General features: G+C 34.8%; 1 protein-coding gene across 1 annotated transcript in view; it reads left to right on the top strand.

Annotated features, from left to right (window-relative positions):
- COL5A2 (collagen type V alpha 2 chain) overlaps window positions 1-10,924 on the top strand; it is a 67,982-nt gene extending 57,058 nt beyond the window's left edge. The window contains exons 45-51 of the mRNA XM_082841848.1: window positions 879-986; window positions 1,378-1,431; window positions 2,468-2,575; window positions 4,481-4,772; window positions 6,417-6,604; window positions 8,620-8,859; window positions 9,545-10,924. Coding sequence (XP_082697974.1) covers window positions 879-986; window positions 1,378-1,431; window positions 2,468-2,575; window positions 4,481-4,772; window positions 6,417-6,604; window positions 8,620-8,859; window positions 9,545-9,691 — 1,137 coding nt within the window. The 3' untranslated portion in view covers window positions 9,692-10,924. The remainder of the gene's footprint in view (window positions 1-878; window positions 987-1,377; window positions 1,432-2,467; window positions 2,576-4,480; window positions 4,773-6,416; window positions 6,605-8,619; window positions 8,860-9,544) is intronic.
- Window positions 10,925-18,511: the final 7,587 nt, after the last annotated feature.

Here is an 18,511-nt window from a genome sequence, read left to right as displayed (position 1 = left end):
TCCCACAATTAGATTCTCAACTATTGCTTTTTCTTTAGTTTCTCAGGATCAGGGTTGATTGATTTGGGTACAGATATTGCAGATATGAGGATAACATAGAGTTCTTTGTGTTTTCTTTGGCTGGATGTGGCTCGATGATGATATTCCTCTTTCATTTGTTCAAACAAGTTTTTGCCAATTTCTTATTTTTCCACCAGTTTTATTGAGCTGTAATTGACATATAACACTGTACTTGTTTAAGGTAATAATGATTTGATATAGGTGTATATTGTGAAATGATTACCACAGTAAGTTTAGTTAACATCTATAATCCCACATAGTTGCAAATTTTATTTTCTTGTGGTAGAACTTTTAAGATCTATTCCCTCTGCAACTTTCAAATATGGCCAATTTCTTAACATAGTCCCAGCTCATATCTAGTTAGTTTGTCTGCATATGCAAATGTAATAAACATTTTATTCTTAGAAGTAACATAAGTAAATAAGAACTCACGTTTTAATTTAAAAGAATCTATATATGGTGGGAGTATTTTTACATAATGATATCAGCTAAATATGTGAAATATAATCTTTGGAAAATGTCTCAGATAGGCTAGATCAAACTTTAAAATACCTCATTTTAGTCTGAATGTAGGATAAACATAAAAAAACTGAATCTTTAGGAAAGCGTTATTATACATCTTATGATTTTAATGATTGCCTTAATTCCTTGAGAAAAAGAGACAAAAATTCCTAGGTCTAATACTATTTAGATAAGTAAATATATTAGTTCATGTAAAATACAGTACCCAAAATTGTAGCAAATACAATTGCACAAAGTAAAATTGTAGTAAATTGCAGTCTCAACAGGCAATATCTATGCTATGACCCTATTTCTAGGGACCCCAAGGACCTCGAGGTGACAAAGGTGATCATGGAGACCGAGGTGACCGAGGTCAGAAGGGTCACAGAGGCTTTACTGGTCTTCAAGGTCTTCCTGGGCCTCCTGTAAGTTATCCCTTTAAGTATTATTTGCCCTGCATGTGAGAATACACAGGTATCTTGACATGAACGTTTGTCTATAAAATGGATGGGTTTTTTTTGTATCTTATTTTCATTTCAAAGAATATCTCGATGAATAACTAATTACCTAGCTATCCAATATAATTGTTCATATATTTGCTGTAATTTTGTAGGAAAGAAATAAAGCAAAAGGATATATGCACCATTACTCCTACAGTTGTCTTTAGTATTGGTCAACTCATGAAACATTATAGAGGTTGATGACTTTATGAAAGTAGTTTATGTTGCTAAAGTCAATGACGGGACATTTGAAAAAGGTAAGAATGGTAAAACGTAGGATATAAATATTTTGGCATCATTATTTTTTCCTACTAAGGGTCCCAATGGTGAACAAGGCAGTGCTGGAATCCCAGGACCATTTGGCCCAAGAGTAAGTAACAAAACGTAATACGTTGCAGATGTAAATAATAATGCTCCTGGTGGCATACTGTTAGTGCTTCAGTATCATTTTCATGGTCCTGAAGTTGGAGTTGGCCTAGGTTCTCTGAAGCTGGCAGCAAACATATGAGACAAACCATTCACATTTACCTTTAAGTAGAAATATCCTGAAATATGACATACTACTTCATGGGCCCACATTAAAATCTCTTACCTAGGGTGGATATACTCATCTGTTAGTTCATTTTCTTACTCTGTGTTTATTGAAATTTCCATTTAATTGTACTCTTTGAAATGATATAATAGGATTTACCATGAAGTGGAGATAGATTTTGAAGCTGTATTTATTTTTTTCCCTTAAGTAATTGTAATAGTTCCTCAGAAATGGTTGGCATAAGGCTAACTAGGAAGCAAATCATAAAATGAAACCAATATTTGAAGCTCATAGAAATTCTACTTTAGTATTAATGCTGCCTCTAATAGGTCATTAATGCCGTAAGACAATTGACACACAAAATTACTTAGGAAAATCATTAGAAAAACTTTCTGCATCTAAATACAGTGTATTTAGTGTATTTCTGTATCTCAATACAGTGCAAACAAATCACACATAAAATTGAGAACAGTATCAAAATTACTAGGATGTGATGAGATTCTGGGGTATAGGCGCACAAATTTAATTTATATCAGACACTCCTGTCATTTTCTTACTCCTACTTAATTGAATTTCTAGTTAGGAGTACAATACATGAAACTTGATGAAACATTGCCTACCAGTAAAAGTAGATGACTAGTCCATTAACGTTTTTAATTGACACTGGTCTTTTACCTTGCATGGATGGTGGAAAATTCATGTGTGATGAAGTAGTAAACATTAGAAAGTGCTAGAACTCCATTTATTAGTCATTAGGAAAACGAATATGAGAAATCACTCTGATAATTCCATAAAGAAATAGTTCTTTGATCAGAGAAAGGTATTGTAAAGATTTTCTTCCTAGAATCTAAAATGCAGTCTTTGTTGCTTACAGGGTCCTCCAGGCCCAGTTGGTCCTTCAGGTAAAGAAGGAAACCCTGGGCCACTTGGGCCCATCGGGCCTCCTGGTGTACGAGGCAGTGTCGGAGAAGCAGGCCCTGAGGTAAAATCACAGATTTGTATGCAAGTGATTGATTGATTCTATTGATTCTCATAGCTTGGATTCTGTCTAAAGAATGTCTGTGCAGCATGATGGACAAAAGACTTCAGGGAACCCTGAAAACAAGTCTGAAAGTCACATAAGAGCTTGTCTGTATAAGTAGCTATTTCAAACATTTTAATGCAGATTATTCAGAGTATATAAAATCAGTGTCCAAGCTACTTAGGCCTTGACTTCTTGTGATATCAATGAAAGCAAATAGTAAGTTATGACTGTATTATAATTAGAGTTATGGAAATGTTGCTTTGCTTTAAAAGGCAATAGACTAAATGTGAGATTTGATGAATGCATTCATTCATGAAAATGCTGGAAAGTGAAGCCTCTGAAATCGAAGAGTTATTTACTGAAAATGAAATTCAGAGAGGATTTCAATGAAAACTTTTAATAAAATATTTCAGTAGTATTGACTTGAGGATTATGTAAAGCTATAAAAATTGCTTTAGTTAGACTTTGGCTTCTTAGAAGACAAACTTTGAGAAAGTCTCCTCTATCTGTCATGCTTGTATGTATATATGTGCATGTGTGTATATGAGTTTATGCATCCCTCCCTCGTGTTTCTTCCTCTTTGGTTTTATTTTCCTTTTCTTATTCTGTCTCTGCCCTTTATTGTCAATACCATTAAGCCAAATATTTATTACTTATTACATGGAAAGAATAGCTTTACATTTCCTGTGGTCATCAAGAGGAATATTTTCTATTTGTTTATTTCTCTCTCTTTAAATGGAAAACAGCCACGGAATTGGAATACCTCTGACTTATGTGGCTCTTGATTGACTTCATCTTGTGTTTTAGTGGTCCTTGATAGAAAAAAGATCTCCTCCCCTGAGATTAGCATAAAGGAATGTATGGAATCATGATATGATCTTAAAGGAAAAAAAACACACAGATTTAAAAGTCTCCTGACGGTGAGGAAATGTTTGCACTAGAGGTTGATGCAACTTTCCAGAGCCATGTAACAAGTGGCGAAGCCAGTAACAGAACTCCAGCCTTCTGCCTGCCAAGACTGTACTCCCCACGAGAGATGTGGACCACACATATCTTCAGGTTGTCGGTTAATTCTCTCAAGTTGCTGAGTTCTTCCTTGAGAAAATGCAGAAGGAAATTAATAGAGAGGATCCACTTTTCTAGCCTCTGCCAATTTTTGTGCTTATCTCCCTTTTGCTCTAGTAGGTCTTGTTCGGCAAAAAAAAGTAAGACAGCTCTTTATTTTTTGCTAATAAAAAGGGCAAAGAGAACTTCCTCCAGTTTTGTTTAGTATAGAGAGGATTTTGATCTACACACTAACTAATGCACATAAAAAGACTTCCTGTGCTTTCCCCCCTTATTTGGGAATACGGGGAAATTCTCTTACGGGTGTTTCTTGTGTGTATTTCCTTGGCGTTGATGTGTAGTCTTATAGAACTAGCACCCACAACTCCTCTGCATATCCTCATTCAGCTTCTGTCCATAAATCCTTTTAAAACATCTTAGTTGTGCCTTGCCCAGAATAGTTTGGAAATGAGTGTGCATATCTATATATTCTTAACATAAAGTGTATTGCATCTTCAAGGGTAAACATCAAAGCAAATATTTTGTGCTTTGCTCTTTATTTACCTCAGATGCCAACTTGCAGATATGTTGCCTGAAAAGCAATTATGCATCATTTCTCACCCTTGGAATGTTACAGGTTCACAGGCCAGAACCATCTAGTTTAAAAAGGGCATGAGTCACAGATCTCCCAAGTACCATCACATTGGGGTCTTGCATTGTAACTCTCTCTGCACCAAGTCCCATCAATGCCTTTGCGTCCAACAGAAAAACAAAAACCAAAAAAATGTGTTAAATGTATTTCCAATTTTTTTAAATTAGGGTCCTCCTGGCGAGCCTGGTCCCCCTGGCCCTCCGGGTCCCCCTGGCCACCTTACAGCTGCTCTTGGGGATATCATGGGGCACTATGATGAGAGCATGCCAGATCCACTTCCAGAGTTTACTGAAGATCAGGCAGCTCCTGATGACAAAAACAGAACGGACCCAGGGGTGCATGCTACCCTGAAGTCACTCAGTAGTCAGATCGAAACCATGCGCAGCCCTGATGGCTCTAGAAAGCACCCAGCCCGAACTTGTGATGACTTAAAGCTTTGCCATTCTGCAAAGCAGAGCGGTGAGTAGACAGCTGCCCATTTGAGCAAAGCTCATTGCTTCTGATGTGTAATTCTCCAATGCATTCCAAAATATTTTATTTACTCTCTATTTAGTGATAGACACAAGAGAGAAAATGGTGGACAGTCACAGAGTTTGTGGTTTAGTGGTGGGGATGGCCAATGATATGAAAAATTAGGGCGTGAGAAGCTAAGCGCTTTAATAGAGGACGTAGCCTATTCATGATCCAGTTTCACGGTGGTAGTTCCATTTCCATCCAGAAGTCTTAAAATATTGATAATTTTGTGGTGATATAAATGTCCAAAATACTTGCTTACGCAAGGTTAAATATATTTGGTTACCTCAGTAATTCTCAGGGATTTAATATGCTAACATATAGTTGGATCATCAAGAGTAGAATAAAGTATAAATTTTATTTCCCAAATTTATTTGAATATGGAATTCTTTTCATGTCATTTACTGTTCTACAAATCACACTTCAGTAATCTCTGCTGCAGGATTATGTTATAGTTATGTTATAAAATATTTTGGAATTAAATAGTCTTTTTCTCTAGTTGTATATACCATGCCTGAAGTTTGCAAAATTCTATCATTTTGATGAATCTAATAAGACCTGGAAAAGAAAGATCCTAGGCCATAGGAATGAGCTATGAAATGCTTAAGAGTTTCAGTTAAATTTGAAATGATATTGACAGGGATAGCTAAAATTGTTATCTTTGCAGAATAAGCAATTTGATTACTAACTCTATACCTTACATCCCACCATCAAATAAATGCCCCTTCATTTCATTTAAAATGCAGTTTTTCCTACATAGTTTATATATATATTTTATGTATACATACATATATTTATATATTTTATACATACGTTTTATATATACATACATATATTTATATATTTTATACATATATTACATATACTATTATATAACTGGTATATATTTATATATACATATATAAATATACATGTAATATATATACATATATTTTATATATGTACAAAATATACACACAGATGTGTACATAGACATATATGCACAAAAATTTATTAGTTTGTGTGTTTACTGACTGTATCTCTAGCACCAAGCACTATCTTGGTATATCCTGCTTCAAGGATCTCTTCTACATGAGAAGATGAATTCTAAATAAGGCCAGTGAGATAATTCATAGCATTCTAATTGTAGTTTGACTCATTTACTTACTTTATTCATAGTTTTGAATACATTATTTTATTACATTTCCATTATTATTTGTTTTAAAATATTGGCTTTACAAATTAAGTGGGAACACGTTCATTTTGGCAAAGCTGCTTACTTACTGTGGATTCTCTCTTTTTGGTATAGTTTCTCATTTGTAAAATGGGTTAGTTTCTCATTTGTAAAATGGGTATAATGATATTTTCTTCACATTTGTGTTTTGAGCCTTAGGCACCTTTTGGCAAGGTGCCTGGCATGTAGAAAGGGCCCAAATGCATAACAGTTACTTTTTCCTTAGCTGCAGAGTGTTTCTTTAACTGTGATTCTCTCTTCAAAGAGTCCTTAATCAATGACTTCATATTTTCGAACCCTCTGTTAATTCTTTTAGAGACTCATAATCATGTTTGAAATTCTTTTCATTTAGCAAATATTTTTATTTTGGAAAATAGGTGAATACTGGATTGATCCTAACCAGGGATCTGTTGAAGATGCAATCAAAGTTTACTGCAACATGGAAACAGGAGAAACATGTATTTCAGCAAACCCATCCAGTGTACCACGTAAAACCTGGTGGGCCAGCAAATCTCCTGATAATAAGCCTGTTTGGTATGGTCTTGATATGAATAGAGGATCTCAGGTAATTTAATATATTTACTTAAAATTGTATTCATTGCTTGTCATTATTTATTGTATGTATTTAGGACTGTGCTATTATTTTTTGACTGGGTTTATTTTGAAGTGATATATTCTCATTAGTTACAACTGCGGTATCATTGCATAAACATTACTATGAATTAAATTAACATAAATTTTGAATGATAATTTTCCCATTGATGGAATGTACAAAAGTAATTATTTTTTCATATTAGCTCCTTTAATGCATATGACACTGACTGTGGTGTAGACTTGAAGGGATCTTGCCATAGTTGAAAGACAGGAAGTATATTTAGCGTCAGAAGACCTAGGTGACTCATACCTGGATGTCTTACTAACTTTGGGACCTTAGGAAGTCACTTAACCTTTTGGAGCTTCAGTTTCGCCATTTTAAAGTGAGGGCAATAATATTTATCTCATAGTTTCTGTGTGTATATAAGATGCTTAATATAGTGTCTAGTATTTGGTAAGTTATGGATAAATATTAGATAATTACTATAATATTATTTTTAATGATTGAATCACTTTGCAAACCTTTTAGTATTATTTAAACTTAAGGCATTTTTATGATTATGTAAATTGTATTGATATTTTTCTGAGTCTAGTCCCCTCTATGTTTCTTTCATGGTCCAGTGTTTAGATTCTAATTCTATTCCAGATCTCTTTATGGCAGCCTAACTCTGAAATTTTCTTCTCAACTCTGCTGCTGACCTTTTCTCAGAATTCCTGTTCATAATAAACATAGTAGGAGGACATTATGGGTATATGCAGGATATACTAGAATCAACCATTATTTAATGAAAAGGAAAAAATTTTAATTTAAATATACCTAAGTGAAATGTAATTTAGTTAGCATATTATGTAAAAAGCTCATACAGGAGCATTGAAAGTAAAGCTCAAAGTAGAAGATGGGTAGGAAATATCCTGTAGGAAGTTATTTTTGATTATTTGTTTTAGCTAATGGAAAACTCGTACTTCATATTTCCTACAAGTATATAACAATCGGGTTAAAAAAGATTTTATACCAATAGTTAAGTCCTAATTCTTATTATAATTAACAATAAAAACAGTGAGTTATTTTTGCTACATGATTGAATATCCAAACCTATGCCCAAGTATATAACTTCTTCTAAAAAGTAATATTCAAGATTTTTTTTAAACAAATAGAGAAGCAAATTTAAAAATACTTAAACTTTCTCTGGTGAGTTATAATTAGCTTTGGTTTCATCACCACTTGTTTGGGGTAGTAAGGACAAAGCTTCTTATTTGTGAATATTCATAGAAATTTTAAGATATTTTTATGTATATAGGTATACTATCTTGTTATATGAAAGAATAATACTCTTCAAAAGAAGTAATACTCTTCAAAATTAATTTGTCTGAAATCAATACACACACACACACACACACAAACACCCCACTATAAAACTAATCAGTATTACATATATTGGGGCCCAGGGCAGGCCGCTCCAAAATATGATTCAGTGTCATGTTGATTATTTTGAATTAAAGTTATTTAAGTAACGGTTGATGCAAGAGGGACACTTTGACCCTGCTCTTTGTCTCCCCGAAAGCAGGAAATAAATCTCCCTTGTGAAAGGTACCGTCCCTGTACTGGGGGACAGAAAGACATTTTTATCATCAGAGACAGGGAATTTAGAGCCAAGAAGCCTGTATAAACAAACCTTGTTACTTCCTTATTAATTTACTACCCAAGCCCAAACTTTAAATTCCTTACCAATTACATACCCAAACCTAGGTTTCTTTGTCCTGTCAATTCCTTTCAAATTTATTGTTTTATTGTTTTTTTGTCTAAAAAGTATAAAAGCTGCCTGCTTTGGCCACTTCTTAGGTCCCATTTCTATGAGACCTCTGTGTCCTGATTTAAAGTTGTTTCTTTTTCTCCTGTTAATCTGTCTTGTGCCAATTTTATTAGTCCAACCATAAGAACTCAAGAGGGGTAGACACATATAACAAAGACTCTTTTTGTTTTTCTAGTTTGTTTATGGAGACCACCAGTCACCTAATGCAGCCATTACACAAATGACCTTCTTGCGCCTTTTATCGAAAGAAGCCTCCCAGAACATTACTTACATCTGTAAAAACAGTGTAGGATACATGGATGATCAAGCTAAGAACTTCAAGAAAGCTGTGGTTCTCAAAGGGTCAAATGACTTGGAAATCAAAGCAGAGGGAAACGTTAGATTCAGATATGTAGTTCTTCATGATACTTGCTCTGTAAGTACTTTTGATCCATATTGATCTGGTTGAAGAAAAAAATCATTTTGTTAAAAATACTGCCCTGGCACTAGAGGTGGGGGCAATTTTACCCTGTGTATAAACACAACAGCAGTTTGTTTATAGTTGTTCCTTAGGGTAAATTTGAATGTGTGTTAGTACGTGAAATACCGGTAGAGATTTTAATACAAAACAATAAAGGACTGGATCCTTGCAGCTCTTTTGCAAACTCACTTTGGTTCTCCTGCAAGTTACTTAGTTTATTTAATCTCAATTCCATGCTTATGATTTCCTGATTCTAAAATATGCAATCAATCTGAGTTACCTTACATTTTTCACTGATTTATATGTCTTCCCCCTTGCATATCTAGATATAAAAAAGGAAAATAGTTAATGATGAATTATGGTTTCACTTGTGAAAATCAAAAAGGCTTTCATAATTTATATTGTTAGTGACCATTTGGGAAGCTGCAAAAGAATAAAGGTCATTTTCTCAATTTAAAGAATGAGAGAAATGCCTGCCAGTTATGCCAGTATCTCACTTCATGTTAGCAGCGCTCTTACTTTTAAATAGTGCTTTAAAAATCATTGCTTTTACCTTATAAAAACTGGTTTGGAAGCTGCTGTCCAAAATCTTTGGAGTAATTTGTATATGCTGTTAACCCGTTGTACCATTTAATTCCAGAAACGAAATGGAAATGTGGGCAAGACCATCTTTGAATATAGAACACAGAATGTGGCACGCTTGCCCATTATAGATCTTGCCCCTGTGGATGTCGGCAGTACAGACCAAGAATTTGGCATCGAAGTTGGGCCAGTTTGTTTTGTGTGAAGCAAGCCGAGATACATCAACAATGAGCACCACCCCGACCCTCAATGACCACCACCATTCACAGGACTTTGACTGTTTGAAGCTGATCCTGAGACTCTTGAAGTAATGGCTGATCCTGCATCAGCATTGTATATATGGTCTTAAGTGCCTGGCCTCCTTATCCTTCAGAATATTTATTTTACTTACAATCCTCAAGTCTTAATTGATTTAAAATATTTTTCAATAAGCGGTTTAGGTTTAAGATGATCCATGATTATGACAACCTTTAAAAAAAGTAAACTGTTTGAATAAATAAATCTCCATTTTCTTCAATTTATTTCAATGTAATGACAAAATTGCTTAGTATTTATAAGAAAATCTTTCTTCCTGGCAGATAGCTTAAAGAGTGGGGTATGTAAAACCACAACACATGTTTATTTCACGTGGCTGCAGTTGGAAAAATAGAAAGTAGTGCCCTTTTGTGACCTCTCATTTCCAGATTATCAATTAAAAATGAAAGCAAAATGTTTATCCTTGTGATTGAAACCCACATGCATGTCTTGATATTGTATAACTAACATGGAGACTCTTTAAAGGGAACCATGAAAAACATATCAGTTTCTCACTGTCTTAAATGGAATGTTAAAATAGTATATATTCAATGGAATTTCTGAAAAAAAAGTAATCCTAAATTTTTGTAAAGTGTGGTGAATCTAGACTTCTTCCTCATTCAATTTTAAAGCTACCTTTCCCTCTTGACTCGATCTATCAATATAGGTAGAAGTTAAATGAGTATACCGTTGAATACATTTGAACTTCCTTGTTTAAGAAAACATAGAATGCTAAATAATTTCCACATAACTTTAAAAAAAAATGTTCAGGACCCAAAGTTGAGAGTCTTCCACATGTACAATCTCATCTTCCTGAGGCCTATAACGAAGAAAAAGATTTAGAAACTCAGAGTTGTGGAGCTGATTCTAATCAAATCTGATGATTGGAATTAGAACATTTGGCCTTTGAACTCTCATAGGAAAAATGACCCAACATTTCTTAGCATGAGCTACCTCATCTCTACAAGCTGGGATGGACTTACTAGTCTTGTTTATATTTTAGATACTAAAAGGTGCTATGCTTCTGTGATTATTCCAAGACTGGAGATAGGCAGGGCTAAAGTGTATTATTATTTTTCCTTTAATGATGGTGCTAAAATTCCTTCTATAAAATTCTTTAAAAATAAAGATGGTTTCGTCAATACCATTTGTGAAAACATAACTGTTACACTTCCCGTTTCTGAAAGAAGGAGCATTGTTCCAGTGCCTGTTCACTGTTCATCTGTCATACTGTATCTGGAATGTTTTGTAATACTTGCATGTTTCTTAGACTAGAACATGTAGGTCCCCTTATGTCTCAAGGATTTTTTTTCCTTAATTGCATTTGTTGGCTCCATTTTTATTTTTTCTTTAAAAATAAACATCTGGGACCATCCCAAAGGACAAGCCATGCACACAACTTTAGTGATGTATCTCTGCAAAGCATTGAATTAAATGCACGCTTTTGTCATGTCAATGGTTTTCGTTTCGTGGAATTCCTTTGAACATATTAGATCCATTTCATTTTCAGTAGTGAAAAGTTAGGTGGTGTGGTATTCTTTGTTTGCCATTTGTTTAAAAGATAAAACAACAAATACCTTTCATCATGTAGATACTGGCTTATAAAGAAAATCAATTTGCAGCATCACTCACAAAGGCAACACGACACTAATTATCACTCTCTATGCCCTTAAAAATCTCAGGGTACTGACTATTGATAACAAGAGAAAAGCAACTTATTTTTCATGGTTGAATAAACTGTGATAATAAAACGTATGTCCCAGTGTATCACATATGAATTTAGCCTAAATGTTTGCAGAGTTTTACCTTCAATATTTATTTCACAATATTTTCTCCCAAATTGGTTATTATTTGAGCTCCACGTCTTGATTTTGAATATTTGAATATGTATATACCTAAAGATTTGTGAGTTTTGTTTGTAGTAACGCTTCCTCCAAGTCCAACCTATACAAGTTGTACAAGTTCAGCTAGATGAGCCAGAAATACGTGGTGATTCTCTTAAGTCAAAAGCACTGATAATTTTCAACTATAGAAATACCACTTCTTATTTGAACCTCAGGAATGTTACAAATAAAAGGCTGTCCCAGACCATTCCAGAATCCCTCAAATTTCTTGCCTTTGTTCCATATCTATAGGTTTCATTAGACGAGTGTACTTCTTTCCGTCATGTCCAACGCACACCCCAAACTCTGCATAATCAAAAGTGAAATAATCTGCAGCTGGGGAGGATGGTGAAATTAATTTATTATTACTTTATTAAAAATACAAATGAAAGTTCCCCAAATGAACAGAAAGGAAGAAAAATAGCAAAGAAAACACAGACAATGCTGAAAAAGTCCCAGACTCCTAACACAAAATTTGGCAAATGAGCCAGTTTCAATGTAACTTATTTTAAATTAAAAAAAGATTCAAAGAAATTGTAGAGAACATTTCTACTCACATCAATGTTGTTATATGGCAGAAAGCAAGTGCAAGAAAAATCTGGAAAAAAAAAAAATCATTGGAACCACCTCACTTAGAGTTCCTATCCCACCATGAAAGAAGAACACCTCAAGATAACACTTTTCTTTGAAATTATGAAAATTTTAGGAGAGACTAAGAATAATCACTTAAAAGCTGATTTGGGGGCTGAGGTCCAACAGTGGCAAACCAAGGCAATGATGCTGCAAAGACAACCAAAAGCCTATGGAGCGTGGGGCATGCCAGTAGGATGATTTTTTTTTTTTTATCAGACTGGCTGGCTTACCCAAGAGCAGCTTTTCTTCTCAGTCTCCTTTATCAATGATCATTTTACTGAATATGTAAATGTCAGCATTCCCCAGGGACCAGTCTTTTTCTCTTTACCTTCACACTCAATACTCTTTCTTTCATCACCGGCTTTATCCATGTCATTTCTAGCTAATGTCAATAGCTCCAATGTATATACATAACCTAAATCTTTCCTGGGAGCTCAAGAAATGCATGCATAAATGTTTAACTCACCATCTTCATTTGGATTTCAGAAGTACTAGTAGCTCATTATGTTTCAAAAAATTACGATACTTATATCTCAAAGCTGATTTATGTTCTGTGTTCCCTATCTCAGGCAAGAGCCTCATCATTCATCCATTTAGGCAGGCCAGAAACCTGGTAGTCATTCTTGTCACCTCTCTCTCCCTTACAATGCCAGAACCCTGGCATTGCTAAGTATTTTCAATTTTGCTTCCTAAATGTTCCTTATGGCCATACCCTTCGCTCTACCTCCACTGCCACTATCCTAGCTCATATTAGCATTATTTCTCACCTGGGCTCCTTCAATAGCCTTCTAAAAGGTTTTTAGGCATCCATTCTTACCCTCTTCTGATCCATTACTCCCAGGAGAACCAGAGCGATCAATCTGAAATATAAACCTGAATATGTCACCTCACTCTCCGCCACCATCCAACACAACACACAGAGATGCACGCGCACGTGCGCGCGCGCGCACACACACACACACACACACACACATCCTTAAAAAGCTTCACTGGTAGCTTCTAGGATAAAGACAAAATACTTAAACTTTATGAGGCTCTGGCATGACCTGACTTCCTGCCTAATTCTCAAGCTTCATTTTGCCACCATCCGCTTTATTCTCTGCTTCACACACAATGAATTTCTGTCCATTTCTTAAACCAGATTCCCCATCCTGTCAAAGGCCATCTGCATTTGCATTTATTTTGCCCAGTTTACTAGTACTCATCTTTTAGAGCTCTGTTCAATGCTGTATCCTCATGAAATCCTCCTAGAGTCCTCACCCTTCACTACCTCCCAGGTTAGATAACGTCCCCCGTTATAAATTTTCTTGGCACCTTGTATTTTTTCCTTATAGCACAAATTATGATGCTTTCTATAATTGTATGATTATTTGATTAGTCTTAATCTTCTCTATTAATTGTATTTTTTATAAAGGCAGGGGCTCTTTACAAGGATCCAACATACTGCTTGATATTTGTGTTTGTTCAAAATACATTCATTGAATGAATGATGAGAAAATATCTACTGTGTAACTGGAAAAGTATATTTAGAGAATATTCATAGTTGATTTACGTACTAGCATGAAACACATGTCATTATTACTATTGTATTGTGATTACTGTTTCTATTTGTATTACTAGATAGAAAACATAACAGAAGAAGTGATTCTATCCACAAAGGCAGTAACAACATACAACACTAAGGACCTAACATGATAAGACATTTATAGAACCTGATTGAAAAAAAAAACATAACTTTTGACCAAGGTATGTAAAATAAGATAAAATGGGCATAATTGTGCCTTTTTCTCACATAGGGAAACTCAGTATTTGAAAAATGTAATTCTTTTTCCTAAATTAAAATATAAGTTTAGTACAATCTTACTTAAAATCCCTGTAGGATCTTAAAAGCATGGGACATGACAAAACCATTTTAAAGCTCGTTGGAATCAAAAATATGCAAGAAAAATGTTAAGGAATTCCCCCCAAAACAGAAATGCTGAGTAAAGATGGGTCACTCTTCCTATTAGATATGAAAAAAATAATAAAAATCTACTGACCATGGTAAAAGAAGAGTATTTAGACAAGAATCTATATATCTATATTAGATTTATATATATAAATACATGTCTATATTATATTTTTAATGTATAATTAAATTAATTCTCATTAATTCAATAAATGGTGTTACAGTTACTTGATAGACATTTATCATTTTAAAGAATGTTTCCTTCCTTGGTCCTTAAACCAAGACATTTCCCAAATGGACTGAATATTTCACTTTTTAAAAAACCTCTAAATGTAGTATTTGCATAAATTATTTTGAGTAGTTTAATAATCTTGGAATGGTAATGAAAGCAAATATATAAATAACAAAGTAAAATGTTGAAATATCAGATTCTAAAATTTTAAATCTATATTATAAAACTCAATGAGCATGCATAAGAGCTTGTTTAAACAGGGAAAATTTTTGTAATAACTATGACAGAAAAGACTTGCTATACTTGCAAAAAAAAAGAAACCCTTAAAAATCAGTACAAAAAAGCAAAATTACGCAAAATCCTATGTAGATAATTCAGAAAGTCATAATATAAAGGCCAATAAACATGTGGAAGAAATATAATGTCATTAGAAAGAAAAACTGCAACCAAAACAGTAAGATATTAAATTTCATCTATCAGAATTTGACAAATATTAAAATGTTTGCTTGTAATAGGTGTAAAAGAAGATGCAGGAAAACACTCACATACACTTTCTGTCTGTTTTTCCCACTGGATGTGGAAAGTATAGTTACAGTCATTTTACCAAATTGGTTTACTTAGAGTTCCTGTAAATGTGAGTAGATAGTGCCACCAGAAGTGACCTGGGGGTAGGAGAAAGAAGACGATACACTGGAGATCTTCCAGAACTATGAATTTTAACAGATGATGAGTAACTTAAAATATCATTTGTAAAAATTGCAGATACAAATATAAAATAGAATGGAACTTAAAATTCACATAACAAAACCAATTTCACAATGGTGGCCGATTAATTTACACTATAGCCTAAGAATCTGTTGTGAGTGCATGTTTTGCTTGTGTATTTCATGTAAGGTTATTGGTATATTTTTTGTTTGGAATATAGTATCCAGTTGATGCTACAGGAAGTCATTCCATGCTTTATAGGCTGTTTTTACCATTTTACCATTTTGTGGGTAAAACAGACCAATATACCAACTGAATTGAATAAACACATGGTTATAACTGATCTAAATGGAGTATGCACAGTGGAACCACAGAACTAAGCCCTCTAAAGGAGGCTGGGATTTGGAGAGGAGGGAGAGCAAAGAAGACTACCTGGGAAAGGTTTTCTCTTAATGAGTTGTGAGGGGTTAAGACAGTGTCTTGAGCAATGAAGGCATACCAGATATAAGGAACAACATAAATTAGGGTATGCAGTTCTTAAGAGCTGTGGCTTGTTCAGGGAATCCCAGTTAGGCTGACATGGCAGTAGACTGCCTACAAGGGATTGTTTGGAGTTAAAGTAGAAAGAGGTACCATGAAGGTATGTCAAGCTAAAGAGATTGAAAATTATTCTGAAGAAGTTTTTTTTTTTTTTTTCCGGCAGCTATTTTTGGTTATAAGCTGGGAGTGTGAACATACTCTCTAGAGAACCCTTGGAAATGTGTGAGGAGGGTGTTTGTGATTATAGCAGTTGGGAAATATTCTAGGCGTTTTATGGATGGGCCAAAGATGTTGAATATCTTGCATGCAAGCTAATCCCTTTGAACAAAATCTGAACCATCCAAAATATCAATAGAACCTTTACTGCAAAATACCGAAGTTTTAAGCAAAGAAGTTACATATTGTGATTTGCATATTGGAAAGATCACCTCGGCAGCAATACTCAGGGAGAATTTTTACTGTGAGTGAGACTGACAACAGAGAGATTAGTCAGAACAAGTTTGGAGAAAAAGTAACAGGGAATGAGAAGTCAATGCCACTGAGGATGGAGAAAGAGAGATGGACTTGAAGAGATTGAAGAAATAGAATCAACAAAATCTGATGAAAGAGTGAGAGGGTGAGACAGCAAGAGATTTAGGATTATTCTCAGGTTTCTGGCTTCTTAGGTACCTGGATGAAAGATGATGACATTTACTAACATGGGGAATAGAAAAGGAAACAGGCTGAGGATGTAACTGATGTGTGTATGGAGCATCTCTCTGGAGATAAAGTGGGTGTTATATCTAAAGATATGTGAGCCATCACATCATGCAATAATGCAGTTTCTATTCTCATTTTTGCCCTTTCATGACTAAACTCAAGAAGACCAATAGAAAGAAATATGAAGAAAGATGAAAATTCTGGTTTAAAATCAAGCTAAGCAAAGATACCAGTGAGACTGTTATAATAAGGATCCCTAAAGATGAAATTGTACTAATTAAGCATAATTCTGTACAACTTACACTTTTAATTCTCTGCTGGATTTGATTTTGATGCCATCAACAAACACCTCAAATGATATTTAATTCACATCAATGCCTTACCATGGTACTATCTTACAAGTTAAAAGCAAAAACAAAAACACGAAGAGTGCATTTATTTTTATCTAAGAATACAATCCACCACAATTTAAAGAGTGTGTAACAAAAGCCTACATATATAAGCAATTACAGTTAAATGCCATCAATACTATAAGAGATTGGTCTGCACATATGTGAAGTAAAAAATGTGGATTCAGATGGTAATAAATAGAGGAAGGTAGAAATGCAATGTGAACAATTTTCCCAAGAGTTGAAACTGTTATGAGATAGATCTTATAACGAAAGGCAGCTGGAGATACAGAATGACCACAATTGTTAGTCACTTTAATGAGAAAAATGCAACAAAATTGAAGACATCTGTAGTCCAAATGTAAGCCCTAAAGATTCAGATAGGCAGATGCAGTCCAAGCCCCTCCTTGAGACATCTGACAAGTTTCTCTGAATAATGCTGTGCCCTGTGGGCTCTTACAGGCAGTTACAGCCTTCATTCCTTCAAATCTGTGCTCTTGCTGATGCCACTGAGGACAGTTTCCAGGTGGTTTAAACTCAAGACAAGATTTGAAAATCAGACCCCCATCATTTTTATCAGTAGCACAAATGATAACCCTCCTTCTGTTTAGTCTCCTCTCTCTTCTCATAACCCTTGAATTAATCACAACCTTAGCCCTCAAAATTAAACCCTCCTTTTCTTAATCCATTAAAAACCAAGGATGCCAAATCCAACGCTTGATGATGCTTTCTCCACATAACCCCTCCCACCACAGGCACAGCATGCTGTCCTTTTCCCCTTTCCTTTGGAAGTTTTGCTCCCTAATGATTTCATTCTGGAGCCAGATGATTTCATCGACCATCTGTATAAGGGTACTTTCCAAATCTACTTAACTGCCCCTGACCTAGTATTCTCCAATCAGTCACACATTTTATCATGTTCAGCTATCCTTCCAAAGGAATCACTGTCATGGTGAACTGCCATGTAGAGAGCTGTGAGTAAGACTGGAGTTGTGTAACTTTCCGCTGAGTTCTTCTGTGTTAAATAGAAACATCTCTTGCCTGACTTCTGATGTCCTCCTCTTGCTGTCCCCATTGTCCCCTCTTAACCTAATTTTCCCAGCAACTATGTGTATACTCTGTGACTCTTTCCTCAGTCTAGTCTTTGAAAATAAATGTGTTCTGATCCCTTGCCCAGGTTCTTCAGTCTCATCCTCTTCTTCACTAAGATGTTGATTCATCTTTCTTTCTTCCACAGTAGGTATCTCCTCATCTCCTGTAAATCTGATGCTGTTTCACTACACTTCCCTTGACCTCAAGGCTCTCCTCAAGTAACAGCCTTCCAATAGTTAAAACCTTTATATGGGTCTACACTGAGATGTAGATTAGAAAAAAAAAAAAAGACAAAAACCTGTCACCTGACTCTTCTAAGCTCTCTGGTCCAGACTATACTTCCAGCCTTATCTCTTACACCACCACATGAAATCCATGCTTCATCTGAAACTGGGCTAATATAAGTTGCCAAATATACTTCACATAGCCTTTCCTGAGGACCTCCAAGCAGACATGACTGTTCCTTCCTTGGGCCTTTCTAAGTGCCTTGGATCTCTCTAATACAACTTACTACGTTGAATCTCATGACATTGTTATTTTCTAAATTTCATGGAATCTCATTCTCCTTGAACCTCTTTGAGCACTTGGTTCTGAGGCTTGCATTTAATAA

This window comes from Leucopleurus acutus, assembly GCF_964270905.1.
Source record: "Leucopleurus acutus genome assembly, chromosome: 6".
Taxonomy (NCBI): domain Eukaryota; kingdom Metazoa; phylum Chordata; class Mammalia; order Artiodactyla; family Delphinidae; genus Leucopleurus; species Leucopleurus acutus.
Note: the sequence above shows the minus strand (reverse complement) of the source record. Positions and strands in the feature narration are given on the sequence as shown.